The following is a 12,912-nucleotide window of genomic DNA, read 5'->3' as shown; positions in this document are numbered from 1 at the left end:
TTCTTTGAAATAGGGTGTCCTGTTGAATTCGAGTTCACTTGGGAGGTACAAATGTAGTCCCAAATGTGTCATGGTGTCCCAAACTGAATTGGTCTTGGACAGACACCTATCCTTTACAAACATCAACCCCTTAGTGTGAACAACTGATGATGTCTTCAGATTGGTTAAAAACAGTATGGTCATTGGTAGACCTCTATCAAATCATCTAGGGTTGAACCTCGTACTTGGTGGGGATGTTGTGTGCCACTCTGCTGCCATCTGACAGAATGACGGAACTAATCTTGGTTGTGACTGGCATTGTCGAGGGCATCGTGATGATGCACCGTATTGGAATAGAAGAGGCTTGATGCCTGCTGTACTGAAATCACAGTTGCAGTTGTGAGACTGAACTGCGATTCAAACTTATAGAATGATACAAAAATCAAAATATGAAAATACATTTCTTTATTGACAAAATAACTTTACTTTTATAACATATGATCTGCTGCGACTGTCATTGAACGTGCTTTCCTGGGTTGGATTTGACAAACTCACCAGAGGATGAGGGACGGAGCAATGAAATATATATTCAGATTGATTCCTCAAATGGTTTCAATATCTCTAAATAACAATTCGTAACCACAGGGAGTGCCTCGATTGAAGGGATACACATGGTTATTTCCGCTCTAAACCCAACAGTATGCCAGTATGAATATTAAAAGCTCTACAATAAAGAAAATATTTGATATACAACTCTAAAATGCAAAGAAGACACATACATGTATAACATTTCTGATTAGAAAAACAAATACAAAATCGGCGCAATAGACACCTAATTAACAAATACTCCCGACATCACAATATTTAGTACATGAAGACAAATAACAATTATCAATACAAGTTCTACATTTACAAATGTCACAACCCGTCGTATTCACAGCCATGCACTAAAACAGCTCAATGGTTAAAATCATCAGATTGGTTGACTCCTCTAGTCTCTTCATCCTCCTGTTAGGTAGAACAATGTGAACTTTGATTTTGGCACAACGATGAAAATAATCAAAATTCAAAGGATTTGACCAGAAATTCCGATTGTACAGACCTAACATACTGTACTGTAAACCATGAAAATATGGCAAAGCTGAAAATGTTGGCAAATTTGCTCATTTTCAATTGGCGACTAGATATCACTTTTGCTGTCAAATGTAGTCGTCATACGCATCTTATGCAGTGCACTTGATTGGAATGAAATATCACAGGTCCAGTTTTTTGTGATTGGTCTTTGAATCATTTTCCACCATGTTGTTTACGGCCAGACTTGCTTGGCATCACGTTATCACCAATATCATCTATTGAGTGATTCCTGAAAGATCAGAGACAAGCACATTTTACTTTATTTGTCAGAATAAAGTTACAAGTATTCACAAACGGGCCCCCTGCTCATAGCTCCTGGAACTGTTTTGAGTGATGAATCGGCAGGGATCCAGACTTAGCACCTAAGAAATCTCATCATTATTATAAAGATACTAACCCCTCCAATGCCCTGTGGCATTCCCTTAAGACGGTGCCTTTCCTTCGCCTGGTAAGTGGGTTGTTCCTGTCTCCTTTCTTCAGGGCATGAAACCGCCAAGCAAATGCCATCATATCCATCTGCAAGTGAAAATCAGCAATGCTGCAACTCCGATTGATCTTACTAACCTTGCTGCCCAATGATGTAGATTTAGACAGCATCATTTAACTGAGGAGATAATGCAGTTTCAATCAAGAAGTGATACTCCTGCCATCTGGTGGGGTTCTCTTTAACTTGCACACTAGCCAGCAGTTTATCAATTAATTTCAAGTAATAAATTCTCAACCACTGGCTCATACTTCTCTGCTTGAGTTTTCCAACCAGCCTCGGATTTTGTAATTTGCAAAATGGACCTACTGGTATCAAATTATCTTTTTCATTATCCTTTTCGACCATTGTCAGTTCCTCGGCAGACAGTAGTGGTAGTCTAACATGCGGAATGACTTTCCTGCTGGTCTCGCGCACACTCTTGCCTGCAACAACCTGGAGCAGAAAGTGTTAAGAAATGACTTGTTTCGATTTCTAGATCATAATTTAATAAGATATCACCACATATCTAGAGAACAGATAGTCTCAACAGTAATCTCAGCTACCAAAGCTCCGAGCTGTGGTGAAGGCATCCCACTGAACAACTCCCTAATAAAGAAGGTGTAGCAGAGTGGATTTATTGTCGTTGAAATCAAAGCATGCTTCTTATCTAAAGTCAGGAAGAGGATTGCTCAAGTGGACAATGCCATAGATTATAATATGTCTTACTGAGTTTACTGTAGCCCACTCTCGCACTGCCGATAGCACATCCAACTCATCTATCAGGAGACGGTCACTCTTCAACACAATACACACAGCATCATCAGACATCTCATGGAATGTTTTACTCCGCAGGACATTCTAAAGAGAAGAAAATGAGTCACTGTTACAGTTAGATGTATCGACTAGTACTCTAGGACTGTCAAATAAGGCTGTCCCTTGAATTCTTCTGTCATTATCGTGACATTACCAGATCAATAAGGTTGCACTGGAACGACCAGTTCAGAATCAGACTCGAGCATCTTTCATGTAATAGCTTAGTACTTGTCAGCTAACGGCTACTAGTGCACTCCACTGCCTGACTTACCGCTGTGTTCTGTTCGATATAGGACAGCGTTCTTTCTCTAAGGTCATCCTGCCCGTACGTCACTGCAGCTTGCATAGCCTCACAAGCGTTACTCGCGCTCATGTTCTCGAGCATGTAGGTCACACACAACTGAAATAACGAGCATGATTAGCGCACTGGTGAAGATATTAGGATTCGGGTTGTCAGGGTGGAGCAGAGATGAAGGAGCCATGCACAATGTACAATGTAGGTACAATGTAGTTGTAAAATTATCACTGCGCTGCGTCAAGAGCTACAAATCCATTAACCTCAAAGACTTATTACAAAGGATCCAAGCTCATTATTGTGGGGAGCTTCATAACATTCAGTTCTCAACTCACTACTTTTCATGAACTGCTGCTTTACAGATTAACCTTTGTCACAGGAGTTGATCCCATATACAAAACAACATCTGTTTGATTCAATCTTGGGTGATGAGCTTCGCCCTTTCTAACCTTTCTGAGATCATCTAATCCATATTCAATGGCACTTCCTAGTATATCCACCACCTGCAAGATTTAAGAAATACTATTATTGCTCAAATGAACTTTTTCTCAGATTCATTAAATATGCAGAAGTGTACTATAGCTCCAATCCCAGTGACAAAACCATACAACAGGCTAATATAATTTGTGATATTCAATACATTTTACGTTATGGAAATATGAACGTTAAACCCATGCTATCATAATCATTGCAATAACCGCAAAAAGCTGTCAACTAAAGACTTCATTGAATACTGTTCCAAGTTTCTGTGTACTTACAATCTTTCCAGAGATAGTGGCACAATTTGTGTAGATGAATTCGAGCACGGTGAGGAAAATCTCAGGCGTGACATCTGACAAAACGAACGGGACCTCTTGTGAATCGGTAAGAGGAGATTTGGCTTGGTCCACGAACATGGCACGGAACACTTCACAACGAGCGGCTAAGATACACTTGTGGGCATACACAGTTTTTCTGCTTGGACCGATTAAGAATTTGATATCACTGAAAAGATAGTTTTAAAATCAAACTTTGATAGATGAAACAGCAAAAGTAAAAGTATCATTCACTGAAGAGTTTTAATTGAACAATATTCTAGTGCCAATGCATTTTCAGGGCATCAGGGCTAGTTAAGATAGGAACTAAATCTGACATTATTATGCACACACAGCCATTGCTTACTCATTTTGTAAAATTTTGTTCACAGCAATACTATGATGATCATGTGTATTGTATACACACTAAAGATAGAGGCCTAGGCTCTAACTGTATAAATTGTATCTGCATATACAATACAGACAGTCAGTGTGACATGTGTGATAGAGGCCTAGTATGCATGCACACCAGACTGACCAGTTTTTCGTCAAATGTAATTAATTCAGTACCTCATTTCCTTGTTATTTAACAGCTTTTTCATATGAAAAGCAAAGCCAGCTATGTCAGATTTCATAAATTTGTCGTTTTGTGCCATTTTGGGTTTTACAAGAAAAACTGTTTATCTGTTGTCAGGAAAAACCGGAACCGCTGCCTTTGAATTACGGTTGTTTCGCTCCCAAACCTTTTCGCCCCTGGAGTAGTTTCGCTCCAAATCGCTAAATCGAAGTCGTTTCGCTCCCTGGGACTTTTTGTTGGGTCGTTGTCAACTTCTTCTTCTTCTTCTTCTTCTCGTTCGCTTTAGACAGTCAGGTCCGATCTTCTGATATATTCTGTGGTGTTTTGCAGCTGTTGGAGGTCTCCATAGAGCTGGTCTTGTAGGCTGAGAAGAAATCGTTTGGTCATCTGCTGTGTGATCTTTGGCAGGTCACTTGTCTTTCTTTTGCATTCGTTGGTCATCATGATTCTGAATAGTTTTATTATCGTTTTCATGAGACAAATGTCAGTTCTGTTATGGTTGATATTATTTATAAATCAAAAGCCAAAAATGTCTACTTTAACCGAACACACATTAACCCCTGATTTCCCCAGGATGAAGTACAGTTTAACCTATCACAAGTCACTCGGATATCCAGTTGATTGATCATCAAGTAACCTTGAACACGTCACTTTTGTATCTCATTATTCATCATCTGGAGTGCTATTATATAAGAATGAGACGTGATACAATATGCGAAAACATTTATTTAAAAGACTCTGGTAACACTAATATTAGCTCACACAAAGCACAGATAATAATTTTAGCGCTTGTCGTTGAAGTATAATTATCAACAGGAGTCCAAAATCACTACACTCCGGACGCAGTAGTCGACCGGTTATGTCTTGTCGCCCGATAGAGGACGGACTATCAGGATGACGAAATGGACTGCATCGGAGTCTAAAAATCGCGGGTTGTTGCTGGTATCCTGGTGTCTTGCGACCCGGCGTTGTCTGCGAGTTCCAGGCCTAGAGCCTTTCCTCCTCATTGTCAATGACGGCAGTGCTTTCATCAAGGTGCATTGCGTCTTGGGAGTACGGTCCGCTCTGATCAAAGTCGTCTGCTGTCAAGCATAATTTGATTGTCTTCGGATGACATCCCTTGTAATATGCCAACATGAATGCCACGCCCAATAGGAAGCCTATTATCACGAAAAGAAATGAGGGGATGTAGTACCATTGTCCCGCGTGAGTGGTCAGAAGAAACCACGTGACTACCATACCTAGATTTTCCAGATAAATCAAAATGTAATAGAATGTATACCTCAAGCGCGTATGACCGTCCTCAATGTTCCAAAATGTGAAAATGTATACGAAACCGACAAGCACATTGAATGAAATCTCAAAGATTTTCCCATTGCAATAATTTGTCCTGCGCGAAATTAAGTAAACTGTCATCAGCAGCCAATGACAAGCGATTGCCACTGGGACGTAATAGCGAACGGCAATGATGGAGGCGAAAAGAGACAGAGCCAGTATCCTTGGACCAATGGTAAATAGCCTCCACAGGAATAGCATAAGCATGGCTGGTAACCTCAGTTGTTCCTTCATTGGCCTGGCAACTCGATTTGCGCGGCTGTACGATACCAAAGCTATGGCACAAGACAGCCAGGACGAAAGACAGGAGGCAGTTTGTATGAACACTGAAAAGAAGACAGATTTTGCTTGTATACTTGGAGTAATATAAGAGGGAACTAAGGCCCATCTCTACATATGCATATATATTGACTTGTGCGTGATACGCGTCATGGAACGACTATGTGTAGATAGGCCTCAGGGTACAACAATAAGTTCCGGGGCGGCTTGCGGAGTCGAGAGGGATCTTGACCGAGTTAACAGTATGGTGAAACGTCTGTGTATTGCAGGTAGTCTGCAAACTGAGAGTGGAGGAATATTATTAGTGTGGTTTCCTTCAGGTTCTATGCTCTATCTGTCCGATCAAATGTGAACTGAAGGCTAATCTGGGGACACTATTGATGGCAGATTGTGCAGCTAAAGAGACAGTTGGTCAAGAAGACCCACGTTATAGGGACTTAGCTGGCATTGTGTGAAGATAATGCAACAACCACTCAGGTTGGTATATAAACCTTTGGTTCGCAGAAAACAAGAATACGTCTCATGAGGATGGATGCTCTGTGCTCATTATGCTTACGCCTGAAGTTCTCCTCGTGTCCCTGTGTCTGCATGATGAAAAGTTGTAAACCTAACTGTGGGGCCGACTCCAGGAAGGATTCAATGATTCCAAGCACCGCCACATCTTGGATCTCAAGATCCGCGCGTTTTTTGTAGTATTCCTTTACCCGCTCGTCCTCAGCTCGTTTGTTCTTCATCCCCAAGCGGCATATTTCTATACATCTGAAAGGAAATCATATAAAACAAACTGGTTTACTCCCTCAACCACATTTCATGATATGAAGCACAATATATGTGAATCACCAAACAACAGGATCGTCCCTTTTTGCACAGACATTCCATCATGATAATACCTACGGACTACCGAGACTGTCCATTCGACGTACATATGAGAACGGGCAACCGCCTCTGGGCTGTGCCTTATGGACTGGACTATGTTGAGTGTGCTTTCATCTGATGAAAACTGACTGGTACAATATTGACAACGCCCAATGACGTTCAAATAGTTTCAGCATGAATCTTTCATTCGTGTCAATGTAAAGACATGGCTGGAACCAATGGTCTCCCAGATGACTGGTTGGCCATGTTGTGTATTCTTGTTCGTTTTTTAAAACATATTGGGGGTATTTGTCAACGGTCGGAGGTTGTTTATTATTGAAGCCCGAGTTAACCGATTGCACCAAGAATTAATAAAGACTTTAGTAATTCTTGATGGCACCCATTCCACATAATAAACCACAACTTACCTAAGAAATGGTCCGAGGAGGCACAGCGTGAAGATGATCCTCACTGCCCATACCCACCTGGGCGGCATACCATCCGGCCTCACAGCCTTATCGTCTTCATATTCACAGTAATACCAGTAGAGGTTAATCACAACGAGAGTCACAGAGGACACAGCGACAATAATGAAAGTCAACCAGAAATGCCGGTCCTCTTGGTCCGTTTTATAGACGCTAGCTGTCCAAATATCGGACCCGCAATCTATTATATACAGTACAGCGAAGACGAGGTAGCTGACGATCTGGAGTAATGTCGCCAAAGACCAGTCACATCCTTGTCTCTCCCCATCATCGTCGTCGGTAGCAGACGGCCCCGCAGAATCAGGTTGGTCCAACCCGCCGCTTCGTGTCTTCGCCGCAGGGAATGGTGGACGGGTGCGATTTCGTTTCACGAGGAAGCTTCCGAGAGCGGCCTTTTCAAGAGCCATACCGTCTAGCTCAGGATGTGTCCGTTTGAATTCGGCCCGCGCGGTTAGTTCAAGGCTCAGGCTATAACTGTGGCCATATCACCACTGAGCATCACCCGTAGTTCCATAACACAACCTTCCTGAGACAAGTCCGTATCCTGACATCCACAGCTTCCTCCACACGCTAGTGCTGGCGCAATCCCTAACGTCCTGTCTCCTGGTTGCGACCTCAGCAGTACTTCGGTGAAAATTCGGCACGGCTGATCAGTGTGACCAACTGGACGTCTATGTTCAGCAGATCTGTCGCAACACTAAGCATGTAGTACAATTGGTGTGCTGATATCTATTGATTACATTCATTATCTAGGATGTGTTGATAAAGCATTTGTTTCAGGTCAATCCAGGTCTGTCATTTTTAAAGGGGAAATAAAGGCATCCGCGCGGCCAACGATTGGGGGAATTTACACAGTCATTGTAGTTGCGGAATACTGTAAAATCGAACGAGAGCCGTCCAAACCGGTCTTTCATCATATTAATACAACATCGAGAGTAGCTCTGTCTTCTCCGTTTAGTATTGAAAAATTATTGGACGACAATCCATGCTCCCTTAGGAATGAATGTAGCCAATCATTGTGATGTCAATCACTTGTTTCATGCCATGAATGGATGAAATGACTGCAAACTAATACTGATGCCAGTAACTCAACTATCATGATAAAACATTCGTCAAAGTTGTCGTCACTGTCATGTGCCTCCACCTGAGCTAAGAAATTGGAACTATACTTTGAATAAAATCAAAAATATCGCCCGTTTTTAGGGCGGGGGACGATTTACAGCTGGAACCCCAAACCAGCTACCGCAGATCCGTCATTCATCATGTCTAAGCAAGTATGAACCTGGTTTAATCATGCGGCTTATCTTACTATACATATGCAGTCAAGTTGTTTATATATCACCCAAATTCGGCCCGCATTCCTCCCATGGGGACGTCGTCTGTTCGTTTCTTGTAGTACCGATGGTCCACGGCAGGGGAGCTACGGGGAGGGAATGGCCCAGAACCTGGTATGTGCACAACATGGGGAGCAAGGGAGGAAGGACTTTCGTTTAAAAACTGACCAGAACCTGGTATAACTGTCCTAAATGTCAGGTCCAGTGTAGTCTCTTTATGTAATTAACGGTGACTTTGATCTCCTGCTCTCCTCAGTCAGATGGACAGCTACACAAAACTAGAATCCTGGAGAAAAGACAACCTGGATCATGTCACATCTATTCGGGACAAGACAAAAAATCTGGTGGCATTTTAATGATCAGGGATTCACCATGGTGAATTCGGTGTTCACCATGGTAAATGAGAGTTAACCATGCTCACCATGGTGAAATCTTATCCGTGTGGGGTTTTTCAGCCTGCTTTTTTTCCAGGCGCAGCACACCGACAAAATGATTTCTCCAAGCTGTACCCCCTGATTCACTGTATCACCTTTTGGGCTAGGCGCAGCCCAAGGGTTTGTGTAATACCATTTATATCCCTCGGCATTGATCCCATACATGTTGCTGTGGCACTTGCCTAACTTCTTCATATATCAAGAAGTGGTTACTGTTCATGCCAGGAAAATTCCAAATCTGACTGAATTATCGCGCTGAATCCGATTTGACCCGAGTTAGCTCTCCACGCATCGACACTTTCCACGTGGAACGATGCACTAGTAAGGCCTTTCCTGGAGCTAGGATCTACCCCTTGACGTCATGGTGCTGATATCGATTTTTCCAACGTCACGCTGATGGCGCTTAATTACCCCGCAACTGCGACGATAAAAGGAAGTGACTCGCGTCTTAATAGCGGGGTGACGTGAACTCGCGTCTCGGCGTACACTCACGTGGCGGGAAGGGGTCTTTCGCGCCAGGACTTGCGCGTACTGAAATCAACGAATAACGCGTTTTCTACTGACTATCGAACAAAATTGAAAAAGCATCAAACACCTTCAGAAAAATAGTTCACTTATGAACCAGAAGAAGAACAAACATACTACAATAAAAAGCCGACTATTGCTTTAAACATAAAACGTATTCAAATCTGGAAATGGAAAAGGACCCTTTACATCCCCTTCCATCCCTTCTCTCAGCATCCTGGTCCCAGCACCCCCACGCGCGCACAGTGGACGCGCCCATGCCATTATCGATCACGACCCAGCACAATATGATATCTCAAGCTTAGTGGTCGTTATGATATGTGTACAGTACATGGACACAACGTATTCCAATAACGCACCGTTATTATAATCATATAAGGATTTCAGTGGACATTATTTTCTGTCAAATTTTATTCTGTTTTGGATTTGTTATTACACTGCGCTGGATAAGAGACCTTAGTCTATATCATTTAGCCGGTTCATTATGTTATTCATGGGCGCTACTACTAGAGGACTGTTACTGGTAGGTGAATCTTCCATATCGAAATGGGCTTGATATCGTCATCATAGACTGATTCAGACTGACGGTGTAGAATCACTATTATATCACCACCATTTAGTATAAGGCGGTATGTGTACCCTACTTCATATCACTCTCTATCAGGTACAGGTATATACATATACATTATCATTGTGGCATAACCTGTCTCATCATGTGTGTCATATTGTATTCCGGTATGCTGTTTTATCTACAGTAGAACCTCTCTATTAAGGACACCTTCGGGACTGGCAAGTGCTGTCCTTAATAGAGAGGTGTCCTGATTAGAGAGGTCAAATTGAATAGAAACTTTCAATTTGGGACCAAAACTAGTGTCCTTAATAGAGAGGTTGTCCTTAATAGAGAGGTGTCCGCTAAGGGAGGTTTCATTGTATCTCTGCAACCTACCATGGACATGTTTGTTGCAGATATTTATTTCAGTAGTAGTAAGTGAGTATGATATAGGCCTATGTCATGAAGGCAACAAGGTACCAATATTAATTGCCATTGCTTTGATGTTGTAGCCAGTTGCCTTTATGCCTATAGTTAGCTAGTTGTTGCTGTGATGTGATAATCTTTTTGAGAATACACATAGCCGGTAGTTGATTGTGCCTTGATATAATGTTTGCCAAATATCATGATATTTAGTTGGGAGAGGGGCAGAGTGGTGCATGTTTAGTTGAAGTTTTGTCTAATTTGGGAATGACGGCAGACTAGTTATTACTAGTTTGGCAGTGGCATATCTATTTATGTCGAGACTTTTCAATGTCATGTATACTCAAACATATCCTTTTATCTAGGCTCATCAGAGACAACCTCAGGTAACCTACGACATGCTGGAAGTTGTTCGTTTCCTTTTATAGTTCAAGTATTTGGTTATCGAAAACATACTCAAATTGTACCGAGACAAGTAACCTGGTTCATTCTTATTAGTACACACACTTGAAGTTATGAATGATATTTTCAAATATCTGTTCAACCTACTCTATTCTATCAATTATCGGTCAAGCTGGTGTACTTTAGATTAGCACAATACCTCACAGTTGACTGGGGCATGTTGGACACAGATACCCTGCTACCTCTTTTTTGAAAGGACTCTGCCCCAGGGATGCTCCAGGTAGGGCATCGGGCAAATTTCTCCACTTTGATGTTTTACCAAGGGAGGACTAGAAGGCACCGAGAACACTCCTAACTTTAGTACCTTATCATCAACATACTGGTTCCCTCATATGGTTGGGAAACCAGAGTTAAAGTACAATATCAACGGCCCTTAATTAATTCACTATAGTTTCTAAATTGAAATTGATGCCATTAGAAAACATTTCTCGAGCAGGCCCTTGACTGGTAATTGTTCAATGAAAAATGAAATTGTCGACAGACTGTCAACATGATAAGTGTGAAAAAGTATTGAACTCGAGATAAGAGGAGGGAGCAAATAGCCAAGTAACCACAGGGATATTAACGAATGCAGGCTTGTCCACAATTAACACTTGTGCTATCCTTAAACTTTGTTTTGTGACAGATGCATCCACTGGCTCAGTAGGCATGTCCACTTCAAGACCATGCTTCAATATTCGTAGTTGGCTGGTAAAATGAGATGACGTCTTGTCCTTCAAAATGCCACGGAGGCTACTTCAATAGTTTCAGATGCGATGTTTCCACATTGCACTATGGAAATGGATGCACAGAACTGTAGGCTGAAGTCATCAGTTGAGTTGTCCTTGAGTTGTCTTTGTGAATGACCAGCTGTCATATTCTCACATTATACCTGATCTTTTGAGTCCATGCGTTGGCCAGTTCTCAGCCTGTAACAGCCTGGTACAGCAGCCACATCAGCCATATCAGGGCCATCCATGATTGATCTTTTGTAAAATTAGCTTTTGTACATTTCAGAATCGATGATGTTCATACCTCTAAAAACACTCCAACATCTGCTAAGCCTATTGCTGTTGGGGATTGAATATGTTTGTTAACCCTCAGTGATTTGAAGCCTTTTGTAGAAATAGCAACTGTTTCCACAACAATATCCAAAATATTTGAAGGATTTTCAATGATACTCAAGTTTAAGTGCTGTATATACGGTGGAACCCCGGTAACACGACCACTCATGGGAGCGAGGTTATATGGTCACATTAACGGGGTGGTCGCTGTGGTGAAGTTGAAAATCCGGGGATAAAATGCATGATTAGGTTTTCCCGCCAAAATTGTTGAACTTTTTCAGAAGTTCAAAATTTTTCAAAATTTTCAAAATCAAAAAACTTTTGGGACTGAAGTTTTTGGTGATGTTGGTTCATTTTGAGCAAAAAAAGTGAAAAAAGTTTTTGTACTTTTTTGTATTTTTTCATGAGTCAGTCAGTTAAAAAAAAATTTTCAAAATTTTCAAAATCAAAAAACTTTTGGCACTGAAGTTTTTGGTGATGTTGGTTCATTTTGAGCAAAAAAATTTTTTGTGTACTTATAAATTTTTTCATGGATGCCATTTCGAAAATACCTGCTACATTAACATGTAGGCTACAATAATTTATTCAGTTTCCTTATGAAAAGCAATTTAGAGAGGCTGTTGTTTTTATGCCTGCATAATCCTGTAATTGCAGCCTGCAGGACCAGCTCGTGGGAAAAAAAGATTGCAACGATCTTCTCTTTATCCACCAAAAGAGATACAGTACTTGTCATGTGTATATTGTCGAAAACCCACACGATAAATGGGTTTCTGTTGTTCAGGAGAGATATATTTGTTTTGAGATGAGCCCAAGAGATTCATCTATTCTTCTCCAGACATTGGGGCCTTTGTCTACTGCTTCCATTGCATTCAGAGCCTTCCCAAATAGATTAGAATGGGAACTTCGTCTGTCGGAGAACAAATACATATGAAATTGTAATTTCTCTCCATGTCCCCAATTCATTAATAAAGTGTCCAATAAGGTCCTTTGAAGAAGAAAATTACAAATTGTGATTTTTTTCCATGTCCCCAGAACTCATTTAGTTGTCATGTTGATGTGGTCTCTCTCAGGACATCTTCAGATAACTATAGGTCCTATACTCAGTGTATTGGAATTTGTCATAAACGGC

At 41.4% G+C, this 12,912-nt stretch overlaps 3 protein-coding genes across 10 annotated transcripts in view; 1 reads left to right on the top strand and 2 right to left on the bottom strand.

The window, feature by feature from the left end:
• Positions 1-448: 448 nt before the first annotated feature.
• On the bottom strand, positions 449-4,203 carry LOC135486405 (BTB/POZ domain-containing protein 19-like). Its single transcript, XM_064769166.1, has 8 exons — positions 4,052-4,203; positions 3,446-3,671; positions 3,137-3,190; positions 2,664-2,792; positions 2,306-2,437; positions 1,907-2,032; positions 1,511-1,629; positions 449-1,342 (listed from the first exon to the last, which is right to left on the bottom strand). The coding sequence occupies exons 1-8, from the start codon at positions 4,135-4,137 to the stop codon at positions 1,267-1,269; spliced, it is 948 nt and encodes a 315-aa protein (XP_064625236.1). The 5' UTR covers positions 4,138-4,203; the 3' UTR covers positions 449-1,266.
• A 561-nt stretch (positions 4,204-4,764) lies between these two features.
• LOC135486326 (XK-related protein 6-like) lies at positions 4,765-7,700 on the bottom strand. Of its 2 annotated transcripts, none has more exons than XM_064769029.1 (3): positions 6,956-7,700; positions 6,229-6,431; positions 4,765-5,719 (listed from the first exon to the last, which is right to left on the bottom strand). In XM_064769029.1, the coding sequence occupies exons 1-3, from the start codon at positions 7,417-7,419 to the stop codon at positions 5,046-5,048; spliced, it is 1,341 nt and encodes a 446-aa protein (XP_064625099.1). In that variant the 5' UTR covers positions 7,420-7,700; the 3' UTR covers positions 4,765-5,045. The 2 variants fall into 2 exon arrangements, with proteins under 2 accessions (XP_064625099.1, XP_064625100.1); XM_064769030.1 differs by having other exon boundaries at positions 5,519-5,719; positions 6,164-6,431.
• Positions 7,701-9,609: 1,909 nt separating this feature from the next.
• Positions 9,610-12,912, top strand: part of LOC135487101 (axotactin-like) — a 61,928-nt gene continuing 58,625 nt past the window's right edge. For 5 of the 7 annotated variants that reach the window (XM_064770476.1, XM_064770480.1, XM_064770481.1 and 2 more), the window contains exon 1: positions 9,612-9,828. The gene's annotated coding sequence lies outside the window, so the exon portion shown is untranslated. Of the gene's footprint in view, positions 9,829-12,912 lie in introns of all 7 variants that reach the window. The other 2 variants (XM_064770483.1, XR_010446776.1) reach the window with 2 other exon arrangements.

The sequence above is a fragment of the Lineus longissimus genome, chromosome 4 (genome assembly GCF_910592395.1).
Source record: "Lineus longissimus chromosome 4, tnLinLong1.2, whole genome shotgun sequence".
Taxonomy (NCBI): domain Eukaryota; kingdom Metazoa; phylum Nemertea; class Pilidiophora; order Heteronemertea; family Lineidae; genus Lineus; species Lineus longissimus.
The sequence above is the reverse complement of the archived record's forward strand: the minus strand, read 5'-3'. Positions and strand labels throughout refer to the sequence as shown.